At 37.4% G+C, this 23,484-nt stretch overlaps 1 protein-coding gene across 1 annotated transcript in view; it reads left to right on the forward strand.

Moving 5' to 3' along the window:
- The window catches only part of SPATA18 (spermatogenesis associated 18), an 82,326-nt gene that overhangs the window by 1,826 nt on the left and 57,016 nt on the right, over positions 1-23,484 (forward strand). Inside the window, exons 2-8 of the mRNA XM_069105220.1 lie at positions 1,962-2,062; positions 2,902-2,984; positions 3,388-3,557; positions 3,689-5,776; positions 6,213-6,365; positions 22,333-22,438; positions 22,576-22,691. Coding sequence (XP_068961321.1) covers positions 6,279-6,365; positions 22,333-22,438; positions 22,576-22,691 — 309 coding nt within the window. The 5' untranslated portion in view covers positions 1,962-2,062; positions 2,902-2,984; positions 3,388-3,557; positions 3,689-5,776; positions 6,213-6,278. The remainder of the gene's footprint in view (positions 1-1,961; positions 2,063-2,901; positions 2,985-3,387; positions 3,558-3,688; positions 5,777-6,212; positions 6,366-22,332; positions 22,439-22,575; positions 22,692-23,484) is intronic.

Below are 23,484 nucleotides of genomic sequence, written 5' to 3' on the forward strand. Positions count from 1 at the left end.
CCCCAAAATGGCAGAACTCCAGGACAGACGCAAAATAGACTGGATCCTGTGGGCCGGTCATCGGGGCAGCGACGCAGGAAGCGATGCTGTCAGACCCAGCGGCCGGGAAGGGACCTTAGGGATACCCAGTGCCACCTCCCCACCCCCTTTGTACTCTGAGAATGCTGAGCCCCGGAAGATCTAACACTGGTCCCTGGGCTATTGGTGCAAGTGCCTGGAATAAGAATCCCATAGCTCTTAAAAAATGGATCCCTTTTGTTTTTATATCATTTTTGTTTCCGAATATATTAACCTCTCCCTAATCCAGAGACCCTTACCACGTGACAGATTTGGAAAGAAAAAAAAACCCCTCAGAAAAACGAATCAATATTTCAATCAAATCTAATTTAGGATGCGATGTTCCACACCCACAGTCCCGCTCCCCCCCTTTCTCCTCCTTTTGCAAATAAGATAGCGGTCCCTGTTCTCTTGTCTTCTTGGAGCCAAGCTTGCTTATCGTTACACAGAGTTCAGTTTAGGTTTTTTTTAGTGCCTACAACTCAATTCCAGGTTCATAGTTCCTTCTGCTACTATGCTGTGGTCCACAAAGTAATCTGTCACTCAGAGAGAAGTGGAAGATTGGTAGGTTGGAGAAAGACCCTTGTGTCCCATTCCTGATATATATAATTCGTGAGCTTAGGCTTCCTCCTTACCTTTTTATAGTACAGAGGGTTCAGGAATAAAAGGAGGGGGTAAATAAGGTAGCAATGGTCAAATAGAAATAGTTTAAAAATAAGTGGCTCATAAAGGATGGAGTAGGAAGAACTGTGAACTTTAAGGGTCAAGGAACATGGGTTTGAATCTTGGATCTTCTAATAATCAGGTGTGTGATCTTGGACGAGTCACCTAGCATCTTGGTGTCTCAGTTTTCTCATGTGACATGAGGGAGTTTGACTAGATCATCTTTAAGAACTCTTTCAGCTATACTGTTATCATAGTCTAATGGTTCTCTGAAAAAAAAAAGTGAGATGGGCAGTAAAAAATAAGGCAAAATGTCTGGGTAGACTTAGCTCTTTGATCTCAGTACTTACTATCCATGATAACACAGCTCCCAGGCAGTAAATGCTGATAAAGAGAATGCCCGAAGTCTGGGACTCTTTTCTCTAGGATAAGGGTTACTCTTGCCTTCTGATTTCTGGTGCTCTTCCCTTGCTCTGCCTTGTGCTCCTGAAATCTAAACTCTTCTTTTCCTTGACTAATTGGAGTTAATTGCCCCTTTCCACTTCTACCTTGATCTCATAGTTTTCAAATCTTTCACTTTTCTCTGATCTTCCAGATGCTATAGACTCAACCTCAATTTTGACCTGGTAAATTCTCAGGAATTGACTTGCTTCTAACAATTTCTTCATAACCTGCGCTCCAAAGCTGCTTCCTTGACCTCTGAATTTCAGAGGTCTTTGCTTGTTTGTTAACTTTACTGTAAGGTGGGAATTTCAGGTGAGGTGGTGAAAATACCTTTGGACAGCTGGGGACTTATCACAGAATTGTAAAATATCAGAATTGGAAGGGACCTTACCATCTAGACCAACTATTTCATTTTACAGATAAGGAAATTAAGATCTACAGAGGTGATGACTTAGTCCAAATCAAGAGAGTGACATAGTAGCCTCAGGACTGGAACCCAGATCTCCTAAGTTCCAGACCAGTACTCATTCCTGTGTACCATGCAGTTTTGACCCTTAAAGATCACACATTGGGCCTTTTCTTCTTTAGTAACATGTGTCACTGTAACTATACCATTTTTATATGTGCTAAAATGCTATGCAAGTGCTATGTTAAATTGTTCTACAGAAAAAATTGATTCATTGCTAGATGTTAGGATTATAACATTGGAAAATCTTTAGTGACACGAGCCACTATAACTATACCATATTTATATGTCCTAAAACAGTACACTAATGCTGTGTTAAATTGTTCTACAGGAAAAAAAAAATGGTTCACTGATAGATGTTGGAATTATGACACTGGAAGATCAATAAACTGAATCTCTAACTTCTTTTCTACCAGGATTATGACATCAGAGGTAAAATAGCCAATCATATTCTTTTCATTCTTTCTCTTTTCTTTTGTTAGTTGTATATACCAGTGGTGTCAAATAGAAATGGGGCCACCAAACTATACATAAGGATCCCTGGGGCAGCATACTAACTTAGAAACTACATATGAACATTATTTATGTTTTATTATATTGTAATTTATATTGTTAATTATTTCCCAATTACATTTTAAACTGGTTCTGGTCAAATGCAGGGTAGATAGTGGATTTGATACCTCTTGGGTATATTATATTTACTTTATTTGGAATTTCTTAAATTTTGACTTTAAACTTTATATGTGACTTGTAAGTCACATATAAAAATATATATTTTCTTAAAGATTAGTAAGAAAAGTTGTTTGAATAATTTCACTTATAAAGCAGGACAAGAAAAATCAGTCAAATTCCCTTCAGTTAAATTGCTTTAAGAAAGCTAAAAAATGTGGATTCCAAAAGTTTTAGTTGTATTCACATTCAATTTTAAATTCTGCTTGGACTCATCAGTATTGGTGTACAAGATATCTTTAGATATATGGAACTATATTGGATCTTATATTTATTTTATTCTTAAAATATTGTTCATCTTGATGCAGTAGTACATTCATTTGTGTAAAAACTAAGATCTTTAAGGATATATTTGAATTTTACCTGATTCAAGTATTTTGTTATATCTAGGTCTTGAGTTATGTTAGAGGTATACAATAGTATGGAAAACATGACTTCTTGTTTACTTGTATATACAAAGTTATGAAAATTATTCCATTAAAGAGTTTATAATAATTTGTGTTCAGAACATGTAATTCACTTCTATTTTTTTTTTGAATTAGAAAATACAAGTGACCGATAACAATATTGTAACTAGGGCTTCACATAAATTGAATTGTCAAGCTTGAATTGGACAGAACATAAGGTGAATATTAATTTTTTAAGTTACAGTCTCCCCCCCAAATAATCACAACCTAATTCAAAACAGAATTGAACCTTCCTCTCCACCAAGATACAAACATCTATTTTCTAAAACTACCGAATTAGAGCAAAATTATCCAAATAGAATCTGTGCCGCATATTTCATCTATTTTGAGTTCCTTGTTAGTATCCCTAAATTTCTTTTTTTCTTTTTTTGGAGGGCATTTAGGGTTAAGTAACTTGCCCAAGGTCACACGGCTAGTTTTTTTGTGTTAAGTGTCTGAGGCCAGATCTGAACTCAGGTGGCTCCTGACTCCAGGGCTGGTGCTGTATTCACTTCGCCACCTAGCCGCCCCTATCCCTAAATTTCATCATGAGAAAACACTTATTTATCGTCTACTCCAAAGGGCATTAAATATAAAACATGGACCCTGTTCAGAAGAAGTTTATAATCTAGTTGAGAAGAAAAGAAATAGAGATAAGAAGAGGATTAAAACTACAAGATGGCATATGCGGAGTTGGTGGTTGTCCTTCCTTCTGGAAGAGGACCAAAATGGCATCACTATGTTGGTGTCAGGTAAGTGTGTCTGACAATGGCTAAGACCAATATGAGCTCAGAAGGCTCTATTACAGGTTGGGCACAAAGAATCCACATGAACATTTGGAGTGGGGATGTCTAAATTTGTGCATCTCACTTTTCTTTTGCAGCTTCGCTTCCCTCATTGACCAAAGTGCCTTCTTTGATGTGGGCATACCATGCTCTGCAGTCCTTTGTCAGTGTCACCCATGTCATGCAATAGATCCCAAAATTCTTCAGGGAGACCTTCAGAGTGTCTTTGTATTGTTTCAATATAAGGATATGCTGACTACTATAGGCAATAAATGTTCTGACATTTCATATTACAAAAAGCATGTTCCACTTTGGATTTTTATCATGGAGTGAATGTAGTGAAATTTAGTTCAAGATTTCTCTGAGGATGTTAAGATTTTGACTGAGAAGCAGTTTAGTGAAGAGGATATTCAGTTCTCTCATAGGATTAGACATTTCACTTTGATATTTGTAAGGATTTTAATATTATGAAACAATGGAATGGAGGAAATTACATTTTTGAAAAATAAAATTCAAACAATTTTTTGGGGACTGCTGTTCATACATCTACAAATCCTTTGAATTTTTCTATGAATAATCTAATTCTGGTTGCATAGCAAATAAACTTGTTTTCACACAATCTCCTTTTTAAAAAGGATATCATTAATGTTGATATTTTTATAGATTCTAATTTTAATTTCTCTCATTCTACTCCTACAAAAAGTATATTTGTATTAGAAACAGTATTTAGTATGAACCTAAGCATATATATGTCTTTTCTATATGGACATAATTTTGTTCTTTGTGGTATTCAGAAAAAAAAAGATCAGGAAGAGAGGATTTTGAAATGTACTTTGGGTTTGCATACAGTAAAACCTCACCAGTTCAAACTGTAGGAACTTAAATTAGTGAAGAGTCAGAATTGTACAATATTTGACAGTAAGTGGTTTTAATACTTTTAAGTACATAAAGTAACAAAATTAATAGATTAACTAAGCAGGAGAACTGCTTAAAAGACCAGATGAGAATGGTATGCCATCCAAAGAGCTGATGGTTTCTGAAAAATTTATTTTCTTAATTAAAAAAAATTGCCTTGCACTATTGTTTGGAAATTCTTTTTAAACAAATAATGCCCAAGTCTTGTCTTAATTACAACACCATTTGCATTAAGTAGACTCTGAATTAAGGAGATTTTACCATATAAGTTAATTTTATATACCATTAAAACCTTTTCCAAACCTGAGAAGTTATTCTTCATGTGTGCTCATCTTGGAACCCCCAAAACTATCCATCTGCACCCAAAAAACAAGGCAAGAGAAATAAATTTATATGTGACTGTATAACTTTTTGGTCCAATGGTAGTTCCATGTGCATCACTGACAACTTTGCCTAGGTCATTCAGGGAGATGGATGATTCCTGGGACATAGTCCATTCATACAGACAATGTCTTGCTTATTCCATTGGTTGGAGGGAAGATTTGCTGATTTAGTGAGGGAGACCTCAAGAGGGATTTGAGTTAGATTTTGAAGTAACATTTGCCTTGTCCTCTAGTTTCATGCCAAAGTTTTCATGATAGGGTTTCACAGGAGCTCAGATTTGGAAACTTTTTTTGTTTAGCATTAGGGATATTGAGATTGCAACTTAAAACGTTAAAGCCCTGTCCCTCTAATTGCCCACATGCCCCTTACCCTTCAAGGAACTGTTCCTGCTCAAACAGAAAGCATAGGTGTGAGGGGATGGAGAGTGGATCCGAACATACCGGCCTTCAGGTGCTTCCTGAGAGCTGAACCAGTGACTAGGCTGTAAAATAAAACTTGCATCTCTGGTGCTTAATAAGGGCCGTGGTGTTTTCTCCCGATACCAAGGACCTGAAATAGGGGAGAAGAGTCTGAATTTAGGATGTAGGAGTAAAAAGTTCCACGTGAACCTTCCTGACTTGTACTTCTGTTTCCATGCTCTGGATTTTAATGTCTCTTGCTTTGTAAAGTATAGGTGACCTTGCTTTCTATCAAGATTCATGTCATGCCTTTCTGCACCATAGTATCTTCCGGATCCAGGTTCCGGGGTCAATTCCCGTCGACATTAGGAATTCATCTCAATATTCTTGTCCTCTTGGGTCTACTCATTCCCCTTCGGAAAGCAGCAGTATTAATAGTAGCACCAAAAGCATTAACAGCAATAAGAACAGCAGCGGCATCACAGGCAAGTTCAGAATAGAGTTCCCCCTCCTGACTTCTAAACTAGGAAAAAAAGCGGCAGAAAGGCTTGAAGAGCTAGGGGATGGGGGTGGGGAAAGGGCTGGGGAAGGGGAAGGGAGGGAGGGAAGGAAGAGGAAGCGTTGCTACAACTGAGAGCTGCCCTCCCTTTCGCGCTGGCGTCCTTGACAGCCGAGCAAAGCAAACGTCAAAGTTTGTTTAATAATCGCCTGGGTATAAATATGCACCAGTGGTCTAGGCAGCGCCAGGAGGGGCACCCTAAGGGGCCACGGATGCTGGCTCCTGAGGGCCGAGGAACACCTCCCCTCCCCTCCCCCTTTCCCCTTCCTAACCCATCCCCAGCCGGCGACTGCAGATGCTGAAGACCCTGTAAACAATAGAAACACCTTTTGGGCTCTAAGGGTCCCCTTCCCCCCATTTAGGAAGAAAACATCCTTCCCACCCTCTGCCCTTCCAAAATTGACATACACCTGTAAAAACCAAGGAGCAATCATGGCGGACAGCCTGAGAAGATTAGTTAACAACGAATGCTATAGGACGTTGCAGGAGAAATTGGAGACGTGGTACAAGGATTACTATGTGAGTCGCTTGGGTCCAAGCCCCCGGCAGGAATCCCAGGGCTCACCTATCCTCGGAGATTCCCGGGAGGGTGGGAGGCGTCCAAGTTAGAGTAAATTACACAGTCCTGCCTTCTCTTTAGGGGACTGCAAACATGCTTGACAGGATCACAGACTTAGTGCCACTCCAAAAATCGTATTCATTTTATAGACAGGGGGGGAAAAGAGCCCAGAGAGGTGGGTTGACTTCACTCACCTAAGGTCACACGGAAAATGATCTTATCACAGTGACTTGGGCAAGGTAATGCCAAAAAGCATGCCATTGGATGCTTTGGAGTCAGAGGACGGGTTCAAACCCCCCGCCCCCCCTTCTGATGCTTACTGCCTGTGTGACTTTGGGCAAGTACTGCAATGATTCACCTTCTAAGCCCTCAGTTTTCTCATTGGTAAAATGAGCGGTTAGGATTAGAATAATTCTAGATGATCTGTAAGGTCCTTTCCAGTTAGAGATGTGATCCTAAGAGAGCAGGAACTCAAACCCAGGTCAGTCTTCGGACTTCACTCACTGCCTTTTTCACTCCTTGAGTTGTAAGTGATTACAGGTTGGATTAGTAGTCTCCTGAGGATCCCTTCCAGTTCTATAACTCTGAGATTCGCTGCAGACCTGTAACATGACAAAAAGACTCTTACTACTTTTGTTCCTTATTTTCGGGCCTTCGGGCAGTGCTCGAGTCCTGCCAGAGCCCAGAACCAAGGGGTTCTTCCAGTGTAAATAGCTGAGGAAACCCTGACTTCTGTGATTTCCTGGGAAAGCCGTAACCAAGGACGCTGGTTGCCATAACGATTGGAATGGAAGGCAATTGACTTGTCTGGTCTAGCCTAAGGTAGGCTGTGACCTAAGTCTCCCTTGCATTTCATTCGTCAGGATCTAATCTAAAAGTTAAATATTACTAAATCACAGTTATGTTTAGCCTTTTTCTATAATCACACAGCATGATTTTTTATACTCTCATTTACCACCAATCTCTCCAAAACTGTGGGTAATCTCAGAATTTTTAATTTTTAAACTCATCAGATTGTCATTTTTTTCCCCAATCACAGAACCAGGAAGGAACCACCTAAGGAGGTTATTATAGTTTCCATTATCTATGGCCTACTATGTGCAAGGCACTTTATAATTATTATCTCATTTGATCCTTAAAACAACTCATCGAAGTAGCTTCTGTTATTATTCCCATTTTACAGGGTAGGATACTGAGGTAAACAGAAGTTAACTTGCACAGTTCCTGACTTTAGGCCCAGTTCTTTATCCACTGTGCCAGCTAGCTGCCTTTGTCCACAAGAAAAAAGCAGTAATGAATTGAGGACTGATTGTATTGTAATTTGTAATAAGAAAATATCAGGTAATCAAATCATAACCTAGCTCATTTCCACAATGGAATTAGAGTGTATCTTATGTTGTTGCTCAGCTGAGTGTGATTCTCTTTTTTAAGTTTTCTTTCCCATTTAAGTTTTCTTGCAAAAGATACTGGAATGGCTTGCTATTTTCTTTTCCACCTCATTTTACAGATGAGGCAACTGAGGCAAACAAGGTGAAGTGACTTGCTCAGGGTCACACAGCTCTTAAGTGTCTGAGGCCAGATTTGCACTCAGGAAGATCAGTCTTCCTAACTCCAGGCCCTGTACTTTGCCCACTGTGCTGTCTAGCTGTCCTGTGCCTTATGTATTTACATGAACATTTACCCATTTCTTAAAGGGGCATTACCCAAGCAGTAGATTTTAATTGATTATAAATTTTGAAGTCTAGTAGATCTATAAGCTATTGCTATGCAGCTTCTTCAATCCTAATCTCCTTTCCCATTCTTTGTTGTTTGGTGGGATTCTCTTCAGGAAAAATATCTCTGCCTGAAACTATTTCTTCATTCCCAGACTCACCTAATCTGATTAGGGGCTGTATGACCTTCCCACCTCCCCTCTCTTTCTTTCTTCTTATTGTCACATCCCTCCCTTCTCTATACTTCCTTTTGTCATCCACCTTCCCAAGTTTTTGAGAAAAAAATGAAAAGTAACTCTTCATTTAACACATATTGTATCCATTCTGTGTTTATATGTTGAGAAACATTAAAAAAAATAATAAGATTTAGTCCTTATCCTTCAAGGAGTTTAAAAATCTAATATGAGGAAAATAAAATATATACAAATTCACATAATACACAGTAGAACACGGTAGGTTAAAAAGAGAGATACTAGTGGCACAGTGGACAAATGGATCATCTGGTGTCACAAAAATCTGAGTTCAAACCCAACTTTGGATACTTCCAAGCTGTGTGACCTTGGGCAAGTCGTTAAACTGTCTAAGTTTCCTCAACTATGTAAAATGGAGATGATAATAATAGCACTTACCTCCCAGTATTATTGTGAAGATTAAATGAGATAATATTTGTAAAACATTTAGTATAATGTCTAGAATACAGCAGAAACTTAATAAATTTCTTCCCTTTTTACTATGAATGTGATGATTCTGTGGAAGAAAAACCTCAATTCTGGGAAAATTGAATAATAAAATATTATATATTTTATCTCTTAAAATCTTAAAATTATCTTAAAATAAAAAAATAAAAAAGAATAATGAAAGAATCAGTAGGATAGAAAGGATTTCAACAGAGATGAAGGTCAAGAACATTGTAGGATAAGGAATAGTGTAAGATACCTGTTGAGTTGCCTGCTGAAAAAAATCCCAGCTCCTTAGCTTGGCATTCAAAGCCCACCATAACTTAGCTTCAACCTATGTTTTGTGACCTATGTCCAATTTCCTTTTGCCCATAGTTTATACTTCAAATTTCATTTGTTTACAAACACTTTCCAATACTTCTGCTCTTGTTTGATTACACATATGCATTATACATACATACATACTTATATATATGATGATTAGATGTAGCTGAAAATAGGACTCACTTAAGATATTATTCTTCAAGTACCCCCTTCTCCCAGCTTTTATTTTTTGAGTTAGCTAGGCTCTAAATTTCAAAGTTACTTTGATTTATCTGGCTTTGTCATCTCTTATATTCAGTCAGTCATGAAGTTCTATTTACTTTTTATTTGCAATGTCTTTCATATTCTTTCTTTTCAGTTAATTTCTTTTAGCTACTATATCAGCTCAGGCCTTCTTCATATCACCAAACTCTTTCCAGCTTTCAACACATCAGTTCTTCTGTTCAGAAACCTTTAATGGTTCTCTATGTTCTGCTCTTTCAAGTTCTCTGCCTGGCTTTCAATTCCATCCATACTCTGGCTTTACTCTATATATACGGAATCTTATTTTTCACAATCTCAGGGTGACCTCTCCTCTAGTCTTGCCTGACTTTTTTTTTCCCCTAATCTAGTAATCATATATGTTAAGTACCTACTTTGTACAAAAGCACTGTACTAGGTGCTGGGTTTGCAGAAACAAAATGAAAAAAAAATAGTCTAGAATCTCACATTCTGGACACAGCCTTTTAGATGAAGACATAATTTGAGGAAGGAGAGAAAGATTTCCCATAAAAGGTTTCAGTCTTGAAAGGACTAGGGATTCCAAGAGAGGGGGGTGTATCTCTGATACTATAACCTCAATAGCACCTAATAGAACTGACCACAAATATTCATTTGTTAATTAATTCATCAGACTATAATGTTTTTGATCCACTTACACAAAAGTTATGAAAAGATATTCAAATAAATTATAAAGATAAATTTAAATGTTAGAGGGCCATCTTTTTTAGACCTGAAAATTTAATGGGACCCTTCAGAGTAACTTATCTGACTCAGTATATAATTGGATTATTTCTTATGACTTTAAATTTCTTATTACATTTGAAATTTAGGGGCTTTTATAACTTGAACTTTTCAATTAAGATGAAATGGCTTCCTTTCTATTTTGACCAGCACCTGAGGGGATTTGTCTTCTATTATTGAGTTTTAATGTTTCATCCACATCAGAAAATTTCATTTGTTCAAATTTTATTTGACCACTTCCCCTATATAAGGCACAGTGCTAATTGTTGTGGATTTATTTACATCAAGTTTGGAGACCAGATGTAAATAACTCCTTTGTGGGTCCACTATTTAATTCAAAGATCTCATCTTTCAAATCCATCTGATTTAGTGACTGAAGAACATGTGATTTAGAATTTTCTTTTATATTCACACTACAAACTAGCCACATCCATCTGGGCTTCTATTGTTGCTAGCAATTAATTTTGGCTACTTAATTATCTCATAGTCGCATGAAGATAATTTACAAATTAATGCTGCTGCTTGAAGAGGACCTAACCAAAGATAAAGTACACAAATGAATGGATTTTAGTCACAGATCTGGGTTACTCCGCATCTGCCTCCAGTAGGTTCAAATTTTAGGATTCCTTGAAACTTTATTAGTCCACACTGAGGACCAGATTTTGGGGAGGGGAGTTTTAAAGGTACTTTTCTATGGTATATAAAGGTGGACAAAAGCACCATAGAGTCACAAAATTAACCTCCTAGTCAGGATCTTGTTTGAAGTTAAAAAAATAGATTATGAACCAAGACTCTTTATTATTTTATGGGGCAATTTCCTCTTTTGTAATACACTTTTACTGTAATGAATTAAAATTGTGCATTCAATGTGTGTCAGTTCAAAAGAAATGAAGAGATCTTCTTACAGAGATACTATCTGTGTTTATTTTGTATTTTTGTTGACTAATTATAAACTACAAGGTGTCAGATTCTTAAAGTACAAAAGGACACAATGGTTGCTATAGCTGTGTCCAAACATAATGCTTTTTGTAGTCAGTCTCTTCTTGATAACATTTATGTAGTTAGTGAATTTATATAGAGTATTGTTTACTTCAGTAGCTTTATCATGACTAATAAAGTTTCACAATAAAAGTTTGGTTTATTTTCCTTACATGATATCAGTTTTCAAAAATATTATTTTTCTAATTTTTATCAAGAGCAAAATTTGTTCATTTGAATTTCATTATTATGTAGGGAAGTAACACACTAACAAACTTACAGACAACCAATTAGGTCATGATCATAATGGGGAAGGCTAAATACTGAATTTTACCCAGTTGCCAGTATTCATTAAGATTTAAGTTAAGGTTGTCATTTCCCTATGCTTGAGCTCAGTCCTTTTTAATTTTTTTTTTGTTTTTTATTTTATATTTGTTGTTTGGTGAGAATGTGAAGTTATTACATTGTAGGATGGGGAGCTATTTGGGGAGGGGGTGGAGATGCTTTTTTTTTTTTACATTGTTGATGGATAAGACTCAAATAGTAGTATAATTAGAGAAAGAGAAAGTGGAAGGGAATCAGATTTATTGGGTGTAATAGAAAAAGTAATGGCATTCTAGAGTCCAAGGACTTTATTCAGATCCCATCTCTACTACTTAGTACATATAGAAAGCTGGACAAGTCATTTCACCTCTCTAGGCTTCAATTTCTGAGGTCTGTGATTTGAGGAGGTTGGATCAGAGTATATTGAGTAGAGGTGTGATATGGGTAGACTTATGCTTTAATAAAAATAGCACTTTGACAACTTAGTGAGGATACACTGGAATAGAAACACTTGAGGCAGGGAGAGTAGTTAGAAGGCTATTTTGCAGTAATCCAGGCCAGACGTAAAGGTAGCTGTGTGAATAGACAGAAGACACATAGGTTGTTGTGATGTTGTGAAGGTAGAAATGACTAGATTTAGCATGCATTGTATTGGATACGTGAGTTGAATGAGATTGAGGGGAGAGATCCTTAAGGAACAACTGAGTCTGGAGTGGAGAGAGATCCCTCAGGAACAACCGAGTCTGGAGTGGAGATAGATACGTCAGGAACAACTGAAACCTGCTGGGCGGCTGCTAGGTTTAGAATACCAAAGTTGAAATCCTGGGTAACTGGGAGGATGGCACCATTAACAGTAATAGGTACATTTGTAAAAGAGGGGAATTTGGAGGGGTTTGGGTGATGGTAATTATTTCTGTTTTGGACATAGTAAGTTTGAGATGTTTACAGAGGACATCCAGGGTAAGACTTCCAAAAGGCAGTTGATCAAGTGAGCTCAGGAGACAGACTACGTATTTCTACAGCTCCACAGCTATATAATCTGTATCTATCTATCTTTCTGTCTGTCTGCCTGTCTATCTATCTGGAAATCATCTGCATAGGGATGAAAACTCAATCCTGGTGAGTTTCTTGAGGGCAGAGACTCTCTGTATCCCTAGTGCTTAGCACTGTGCCTGGAATATAGTAGGTGCTTAATAAATGTTTGTTGATTGATGAAATCACCAAGATAATATAGAGGCCAATAGAAAACAGAACAGGGTAGAGCCTTGGGGGATACACCTAGTGGTACAGTGGATAAAACCCTGGGCCTAGAATCAGGAAGTCTAAATCTGACCTCAGTCACTTTCTGTGTGGCCTTGATCAAGTAACAACTTCTATCTGCCTCAGTTTTCTCAACTGTAAAATGGGGATATTAATAGCACCTATTTCTAAGGGTTGTCGTTATGATCAAATGAGATAATATTTGTAAAGCACTTAGTACAGTGCCTGGCACATAGTAGTAAATGCTTATTCCCATACATATTGTTGGACATGGATGAAGAACAAGCAAAGGTGATTGGAGGAGGAGTGGAAGGAAATTAGAAGAAAGCAATCATGAAAACCTAGAGAGAAAAGAGTAATCTAGGAAAAAAAAGTGACTAACAGTGTTAAGTACTTTAGAGAGGTCAAGAATAATGAGGATTAAGAAAAGGCCATTAGATTGTGCAATTAAGAGATCATTGGTACCTTTGGAGAGGGCAGTTTCAGTTGAATAATTAGGACAGAAATCATATTGCAGAGAATTTAGAGAGTGAGAAGAAAGGACATAGAGGATGTGTCAATACTTTCTCAAGGACTTTAAGAAGGGAAGAAGAGTTTTTTTTTAAGAATGGGAAAGATATGAGTAAGTTTGTAGGCAACTAGGAAGGAGCTAATAGAGACTGAAGATAATAATGAAAATGTGGATGACAATGGGTTCAATCTGCTGGTGAAGGCCAAGGGAAATGGGGTTAAGGTTACATTTTTGAGGGATTGATTTTGGCCAGGAGAAGAGGTACCTCTCCACCCAAGACGAGAGTGAAGGAGGATATTGTGGGGGAAGATAAACTCAAGCAGAGCTCCTATTACCTTCAGGATATAAAACGTCCCTAGTTGGTATTTAAAGCTCTTCCAAACTGGGCTACTTTCCACCTCTCTAGTCTTCTTATCACTTCTCTACTCTTCATGCACTCTGAGATCCAACTTCTCTGGCCTGCCTGTTGCCCCTATAACATGACATCCTATCTCTCTTGTTCCCTCCATATCTGGAATGCTTTAGCTCCTCATTTTCACCACTTGTCTTCCTTTAAGAATCAACTCAAATTCTACCTTCTTCAGTTGTCCTTTCCAGGCCCCCAAACTGCCAGTTGCCTTATCTTCTGAGATTGTCTTCAATCAATCAATCAACATTTATTAAGCACTTGCTATATGACAGAATCACTGCTTATCATGGTGGAGGGGCTTGTATGTAGCTCAGTGAAGCTATGAACTATGCCATGCAGGGTTACCCAAGATGGACAGGTCATAGTGGAGAATTCTGACAAAAGGTGATCTGTAGGAGAAGGAAATGGAAAACCACTCCAGTATCTTTGCTAAGAAAACCCTGTGGAGGGACTTGGTGTGTTATGGTCCAGAGGGTCTTGAAGAGAGACACAACTGAATGACTAAACAACAAGAACAATATGATAGGCCCTGTGCTAAGTGAGAGGATTAAAAAAAAATCAAAAGACAGTCCTTGCCCTCAAGGAGCTTACAAGCTAATGGTCTTCCATCTACTTTGTATATGTAGTATGTACCTAGTTATTTACATATTCACCTACCCAATTAGAATGTGATTTCTTTCAAGTCAGGGACTGTTTTTGCCTTTCTATATTTCCCCAGCACTTACAGACATAAAGTAAGCCCTTAATAAATGCTTTTTTGATTGACTGGACTGACTATAAGATGGCTAATAAGGTTCTATCTAGCTCTAGATTGAATTTTAGCTTCACTCTTAATTCTCTCCTCCCATTTTTCCTATTTTAGTTAATTTTAGCTTCCTATTTTAGCCACCACTATCTTAAGCAAGACACACTTTGTTGGAGTAATTTTTGAATCTTCCCTTTATCTCATTCCCCATGTTAATTCTTAGAATTCTATCCATTCTAAAGTCACAGCATTTTCCTTGCTTCTATGCCCTTATGCTGCTACCACCTTTGTTTGGGTCCTTTAACCTGAAAAGTTAATTACTTTCTAGTTGCTGTCCCTGACTCCAAGTTTCTTCCCATTTTTTTTCAGAAATCAGTTTTTATTTTAATCTTTTATTTTTACACCATCATACTTTTCTCTAGTGTTCTGCTTCCTCCTCCAAGAAAGCCATCCCATATAACAAATAGTATTTTTTAAAGACCCCACCCCAAAATAGCAAAACATCACAACTGAACAATACATTGAAAAAAGTCTGAAAACATGTACAATGTGCAATAGTTTCCATCTCCATGAAGGGGTAAGTTGGGGATATCCTCATATCTCTTCATTTGAGTCATATTTAATCTTTATAATTTTGTTTACATTCACTTTTGATTTTGTGTTTCTGTTTTCTTTCCATTTATGTTGTTGTAGTTACTATGCATATTGCTTTCTTGTCCCTGCTTACTTCATTTGCATCAGTTCATGTGAATCTTTTCATGCTTCTGTGTATTCATCACATTTGTAATTTTTATAGCATAGTGATATTCCATTACATTCATGTACCACAATGTGCTTAGCCATTCCTCAATCAATGAGTATCTATTTTGTTTCTAATTCTTTGCTATCACAAAAAGGTGCTGCTGTAAATTTTTTGGTGTGTAATGAGTATTTTTTCTTATTGGTGACTTCTTTGGAGTAAAAGCTCAGTAATTGAGTCTTTGGTTCAAAGGGCACAGACAAAACCAATGCAGCTGAAATTAGAAGAAAAGCAGGAAACTGGGAAAAAATTTTTTTTGCAGCAAGTTTCTCTAATAAAAGTTGGACTTCTCAAATTTATAGGAAACTGGGTCAAATTTACAAGAATAAGAGCCATTCCCCAATTAATAGATAGTCAAAGGATATGAATAGGCAGCTTTCAGAGGAAGAAATGAAAATTAAACCACCTCTGAGGTACCACCTTATACTCATCAGATTGATCAAGATGATAGAAAAAGAAAATGACAGATGCTGGAGGAGATGTGGGAAAATAGGTACACTAATAAACTGTTGGTGGAGCTCTGAACTAGTGCAGAAATTCTAGGGAGCAATTTGGAACTTCGCCCTCAAAAGTATCAAACTATGCATGCCCTTTGACCCAGCAATATTCACTGTTATGCCAAAGAGATCAAAGAAAAATGAAAAGATCCATGTATATATTTATATATATCCATGTATATATTTATAGCAGGTCTTTTTGTGATAACTAAGAATTGGAAACTGAGGGGAATACCTATTAATAGGGAAATGGCCAAAAAATTTATAGTATATGAATAGGATGGAATACTGTTGTGCTATAAGAAATGAAGGGGATGTTTTCAAGAAAACCTGGGAGGACCTTATAAATTGGTACAAAATGAAGTGAGCAAAATCAAGAGAACAATTATCTTTACAAAATTTCTGTCACTGTGTAATCAACAGTGAAAGATTTAGTAACTCTGATCAATACAATGCTCTACCATAATTCCAAAGGACTTATGTTGAAAAACTCTAGCCACCTCCACATAGGGAACTGATGGTCTCAGAGTGCAGATTGAACCACATTTCTTCTTCTCTCTCTTTTGGGAGTATAACTAATGTGGAAATGTGTTTTGCACGACTTTATATGTATAATGGGCATTGTAATTCTTGCCTTCTCAATGGGTAGGGAAGGGGTTGGAGGGAGAGAATTTGGAACTGAATATAAAAATACATTTGAATTTAAAAAGGATAAAGAAATACAATTAGATTCAGGGGAAAAATCAAAGGGTGTGGACATTTTTAGTCACTTCAATTGAATAATTCCAAATTGCTTTTTTTTGTTTTGTTTTGGAGGGGCAATTGGGGTTAAGTGACTTGCCCAAGGTCACACGGCTAGTAAGTGTTAAGTGTCTGAGGTCAGATTTGAACTCAGGTCCTCTTGACTCCAGGGCTGGTGCTCTATTCACTGCGCCACCTAGCCGCCCCAAGAAGGATATGTTTTGTTTTTTTTTTAAAGCAATTGGGGCTAAGTAACTTGCTCAAGGTTACACGGCTAGTTATTTCTGGGTGTGGTGCTGAGTATCTGAGCCCGGATTTGATCCAGGTCATCCTGACACTGGAGCCGGTGCTCTTACTCGCTGAGCCACCTGGCCGCCCCTAAGCAATTGGGGTTAAGTAACTTGCTCAAGGTTACACGGCCAGGTGTTTCTGGGTGGGTGCTAAGTGTCTGAGCCCGGGATTCGATCTCCAGGTCTTCTCAACACTGGAGCCGGTGCTCTTACTTGCTGTGCTACCTGGCTGCCCCGACCCTCTTTAAAATTTAAGGATTAAAGACTGTCACAGAAGAAAGCAAAGGGGACAAAATTGAAGGGAATTGTAGTGAGGTGGAATAGTGTTGATCCATGGATGGAAGTCAGACTTAATATGGAGTAAAGCGAAAGCTATAAATCACTGGAATAATAACATTAGATGTAGAAGGAGCAAACCTAGGTTCCAGTCCTCAGTTCTGCCACTAATTTAGCATGTGATCTTGGGTAAATTACTTAACTTCATATAATAGGTATAACCCAAGTGTACCCACACTCTAAGAGCCTCAATGCCTTTCTCTTGAGTATAACACTTTATACTTTCTGGGTTGTCTTGCTTACTTTTCCTTACTGTCACACTAATAGGTCTAGGCTCCCACTGATAGACTACCACAACATACACTGAAATTCTGACTACCACAACATACACTCAAATTCTGTCAGGGTCATATGGATAAAGCTGTTTAATACACTCTCTGTACTCACTACTCTAGCACTTAAGCCTCAACTGATGAGTTTCTATTTGTACAAACAGTCACTCACAGTGTAATATACCATGCTGAACTAAACAATCATTACATTTATACAATCTAGCCATTTACAATAAAAGGTACTTTTTAGATCTTAAACATAACCAATACTTAGCAATAAAGACGAGGAATAATGTACTTATATTTAGCCAATGTGTAAATAATAAGCTATATCATAATCTACATATAATCTATACTATCCTACCAATTAATTGTTCATTATTTGTGGGGGAGAGTAGGTACACATTTGCAAGAACTAGGTTAGGGAGTGCATGAGGGAGAAAAACCTATGTGTTCTATTAACTCGAAACTCTAGACTGTATGCTTCGATATCATCAGCTCATTCGGGAACATTTATACTGCATGAAACCTATGCCTGTCTTTTGGTACTCACTTCACTCCAACTCTTCTCTTCTGTACTTGAACATAGTATTTACATACTCTTTCAAGTTACAATCACCCTTAAAAGGTTATTTAAAAGGTGTTACTTCTTAATGTGAATATCAGTTTACTTTAAGCCAGATAATTTCAAAGTTCATTAGACTGGCTGACTCTGGGCTTTACAGAATATTTTTTACAGTTATTCACTCACCTAGATAATGTACTGCCCAGTTAGAACAGAGGCCAAAGCAAAACAGCTCATGTTAGCTCCTTGGGTAAGGCAAATCAGCCTAGCCATCTCTTCTATAAAACAAAGCAGAAACAGTACTTGTCTTTCCCCCTTTTTTTGCTTTTCCCTCTCAGACAAAAGGGGTGAAAAAAAGGCATGATAAACTTCTGAAAAGTTTCACCTCTCTTAAACTTTAGGTGGCAATGAAGGGAAATAACTAAAATTTCTGTCTTCATTCAGCTAATCAGGAATCACATCGCTAAATCTTTCTGTCAGCTGACTACTCTTGCTATTGGTCTCTTCAAACAGCTCCAACAAATTGCTTTCCCAACCCCCAGCTGTTTCTTCAACCCTCAATAACTAGGTTCTTTCTTCCTTTGCCTTAGTTTCCTGTCTCCAAAACCTATATCTGTCAATGACTTAAATCAAAGCCTCTTGGCTCTCAGCAAACTCACCTTTTACTCAAAAGTAGAAAATTTCTCCTGTGAAATTGATAGTCACTTGAAAATCATATCTCAAGTCTTTAAATATTTATAGGATTTCTCATTTTTGGTGAGAAATCTTTAGTCGTAAGACTAAATATAATGTATATATACAAATGAGCTGAGGGACCAAAATGCTATGTAGCTATAAGTTCCCAATGTGGTTGTCCAACTTATTTTCTGTCCTTTTACTTCTTTTGTGTCCTGTGTAAATGTCTTCATCTTATGATGTTCCAATTTTCAATAAATACAAGTAATTTCTCTCTCCCTTTAAACTTTCAAGTGTTCACATACAAATGAAGCATAATTGGTCAAAATCATTATTCAAATAATGAAATAAAGGAGAGAATGGAAAAGGGAATGGGAGGGAAAGGCCATTGGAGTTTGGTGATTAGGAGAGGCTTATCCTCAGAGGTCATACTCAACTGTACTCAGGACTAATTTTCAGAGACTTCATGAAGAATATCTGATTTCAAGAACTATTTCAATTTGAAGTGCCCTAGAAGGCTGGGCTTGGTGTGGTGGTAGTGGTTGAGGCACTTAGTGTTTCAGGGACAGGGGGTGCTAGTGTGTCCCTCTTTATGGGCCTTGAGATTGTTTGACTTCTTAGGTGACTGTTGTTACTTGTTTATTAGAGAGGTCTTCAAATGAAGGAATCCTTTTCTTTGATCTTCCCCTCTCCCCAAGGATAGTGACTTAGTCCTGTGAATTTCATTGATAACAGGAACTCAAAAGTGAGGAAACTCCTCAGTGTAGGTTGGTATCATCTCTGGAATTTATGGCCTTAGGAAATTGCCTAGAACATTTAGGGGTTAAGTGACTTGCACAGAGTCACATAGCCAATACATGTCAAAAGAAGGATTTGAATCCATCTCTTCTTGGCCTTGCGGCCAGCTTTTTCCCTGTACCACAATGCCTCTCGTTTCCACAAACTGTTAATTTTTTTCCCTTTGGGTTCATTCTTTTTTCTTACATGTTTTTGTATTCATCCTCCATTTCCTTCCATCTTCTTTGCTCCATTACCTGCCCTTACTTCCATCTTATTTGATGCATTTTTGAAATCTAAGTTCCACACAAGTCTTTTAAAGAAGACTCTCCTTTTTCCTCCACACAATTGTTTCTCTTTGTCTTTGCTTTAATTCCTGAGAGCTTTACATCCTTCTAGGCTAACCTTACTTGTAGAATTGTACTCTATAGGATCCTGCCTAATCTTTCTCTAAACCTTGGACATCTGTTCTGCTGAAGGGGGAAATGGGTTTCAACTGATGTCTGTATTCCTTTTATTTTTTTTAACTTCCATTTTCATTAATGCCTGCTGACCGTTAGATTAATTAATTTTAGAATGACAGCCATCATAGAATATCAGAGTTGAAAAGGCTCTCAGAGCTCTCTAGTCAAATTTTATAATTTTACATATGAGGAAACGGAGACTGAGAGTGTAAGGGATTTGTAATAAGAAGTGACAGGAGGGGCACTAGGTTTCAACTAGTGTTGTTGTTGTTATTGGTTTTTGTCCCACATACTACAGTATAGGTGATCCTCTCTTGTTCCCCAAACTTTCTTTTAAAAAATTATCTGTATTTCTCCACTAAGCTTTTTGTAACTGTTCTTTATATATTGTGATTGTATAAAAGCACAAAGGATTGATTGATCAGGGAAGTTCCCTAATAGACTCTGATAACATAGAAGTGAATGTCTGAGGATTTTTAACTGCATTTCTCTATGATGAATCATGGTCTCTGGGGATTATTTGATTGGCTCAGGCTATTGTGGGTTGTACCCATCCCTTTGTGCTGGACCATGCTTTTTACCTTCTTTTTTTTTTGATTGGTGCAATCCAGAGAGAGCTTAGACCTAAGAACAGACTTGGGAAATGGGCACATTTTGGGCAATGGCACAGCCAATGTATGTCATGGTCTCATTGACCATGTCCCACCTCAACCCCATAGACTATAGCTAGTAGGAGCTGGGCCAGTGGTAGAGTAATAAGAATTCCTATATCCAAAATTTCTGAACTCTCAAGTTCCAGACATAGTGAGGGAATATGAGTAGCAGTGACAGTGAGATGTTGCAGTTGCACATGCTATCAAACATATGATGACCCTAGGAAAATAGGTAGTGTATAGTTATATAGTGGGAGTCCCTTAAACCTAGGTTCCTGGAAAAGGCAGGAATGATTTCCTGAACAGTTTAGAGTTCCCAGAGAACTTGGACCTAGCTCTCTGGAATAGAGAAGAGGCAGTTTATGGGCATCATTCTAGATGGCAGAGACTTAATCACTCATCCTCTATTAGGTGTTAATGGGTATTGCCAATAGATGTCCCTTCCATCTCCACTCAATGAAGTTGTTAATAGAGATCCTGACTTTTTCCATAGGGGAGATATACTCAGTCTTAAGCAAAGACCCCTTTTAACTTCATCAAGTTGATCAAGAGGTTTCCTTCATTTATCTCCTTCACTAACCTATGACATACTAACATAACTTTGATATTTAATTGGCACAACCTTTTATTTATATGATTCCTAAGAGGTGGTGGTGCTAACCTTTGTAGACTCTACTGCTTTATACTCTAATGGATCTGGGAGCTCCATGAAGTGGGATATTCCCTGCAAATGTGTATTGTAGTTCATCCTTGCCTGTCCATACAGTACATCTTCATTTAAGTTCTCCCATAAACCAGTCACAGATCATCCAGCATGCTATTGGCTTTGCTCACTTTCTTTTTTCTTCACATTTGTGGACTATGGTGAAGCACACAGACTGTCCACTGGTTGTTCTTTGCTATGTGACCAGTCCATCTTTTTTCTCCTTTGTACCTATGTCTGATGAGATCTTTTATATGATTTCTACATAATTTCTTGTTTGTAATGTGTTGCTGCCTGCTTATATCTACCATGTGCTTCTCCATTGTCCTTTGGGTGATCTGAATCTGCACTTTTCTGGAGATGGAATAGTATAGTACTATCCATACTCTGTGTACAATAACCATCAGTTTTGCTTATAGCCTCTTCCCGAGTCCCTAGTGATTCCTGTGCTTTTAATTTTTTTTCTTTTTCCTCATAGTGATTCTTAAGTTAGTATGATCTTAAAGAAAAATACAAACCCATCTCTTTTCCCTTTTTGCTTTCCCCTTCATGTTTCTCTAGGTCACTTCTTTATCTTTCTTACCTTTTATCATTGTCACTTCTGACCAACCCTCTTTTCTCATCTTTTCACTCTGTTTCATATTGGGTATGCAATATATAAGAATATACAAATGATTTGTGATTTTTGTCAATGTATGAAACTCCTGGTGTAAGAATGTGATAAGACAAATTTTCTTGTGGATTATGTCCAAAAATAAACATCTCAGTCTTCACGGTCCATCATATCCATCATTTTGTCTGTTAGGAGGGGGATAGCATACTTTATCATTGACCCTCTGAAATCATAGTTGGCCAGTGCTTTGCTTGTTTCTCAAGTCTCTCAAAGAATAGCAATCTCTTTGCGAAGTTGTTGATAGAGTTAAAAGTATGTCCTACTTTATACCAGCAGCATATGAAAGAATATGAACTAGTAAAACATAATTTGAGTATACTTATGAAAGAATTCTCCACTTTACCAAAGGATTTTCTGCAAGGTTCCATTAATTAGAAGGCTGCCCTTGAAAGCATTTAAATAGAATTCCATTTACACACTTTTATTTTGTGCACAACTTTTTCAGAGACACATCTGTTGTGCAAAATGAGATTTTTATCTGGCCTGGAATGATTTTCAGAGTGGAGGACTGTACTTATCCTTGATGGCTTGGCTTTGCAGATAAACTCATGTGATCAAAACTTGAATTGTTGCTGTGAAATAATTGAACTGAATTCCAGAATACAGGGGCAGCTCTTCACAATCCTCAGTCTAACAGCGCAAGAAGGTGAGAAAGAATTCTATCCTGTCGATATACATCATGTATCTACTCTCTTTTCTTCTCTTCCACGATTTCCAAACATTAGATGAAAATACATGTCCATGCCTGCCATCTCTTATGTCTCAACTTGTTTATTCTCCTAGGTGGACATTATGCTGGTGTGGAAACAATCAAATCTCGACTTTTGCCCTGGCTAGGGACTTATTTTTCCAATTCTTCTGTAGGAACACCCATTGACAACAACTTAAGCCTTTTGCAGGTAGTATATATGAAAAGATAATCCCTATTTTTCACCATTTTAAAACATTTATTGAGTACTTATTATCAGTGAAATATTCTGATAGGTTCTGTCAAAGATCAGCATATTGCTTTATTGTGTTTAGCAAGTGCTTAGTAAATGCTTGTTGGATTGATTGTAACACACAATCTCCATTCTCAAGTGGGTAACAATCTATTTGACAAAAAAGACATATACAAATTGTGTATGAAGCCTCATACACTAAGTGCCAAATGAGTGGTACAACATATTCTAGACCTTCAGAGGCTAAAGGGTCAGATGAATGGAGAAGGCTCTGCGCTTTTGAACAAGAAAAATAAAACCTTTTGAAAATTTCCCGACATATGAAGGCACTTTCCTTTCAGTGATTCAGGAGAGCATCTCCATAATTACTTTTTACTAGTATAATAGTGAGGCAAGTCTAGTTTTTGCATAGCTATAGAACAGGGTGGGAAGAAGGTAATTTACTTGTCTGAAGGAAGGCAGTATGTGGTTGTCCTTGTGGAAAAGGGGGCTGTAATTAGTATCTGGAAACCTGGGTTTGAATCCTGACTCTGATCACTTATTAATTGTTCAGCAACAGGCAAAGCTCTTAACTTATCTGACTTTGTTTCTTTACCTACTTTATAGGGTTTTAATGAAGAAGGTACTTTGTAAACTTCTTAAAGCATATTATAAAAGTGAGCTGTGAATAATGGTAATGATTATGATTATTACAGCTGTTTTTGTGTCTGGGAAAGTAAAGCCTTAGTAATTTTTTTTTCTAAACTGTACA

Source organism: Petaurus breviceps, unplaced genomic scaffold (assembly GCF_028583685.1).
Source record: "Petaurus breviceps papuanus isolate PSGF00001 unplaced genomic scaffold, PetGlider_PUasm1.0 76, whole genome shotgun sequence".
Lineage (NCBI taxonomy): Eukaryota > Metazoa > Chordata > Mammalia > Diprotodontia > Petauridae > Petaurus > Petaurus breviceps.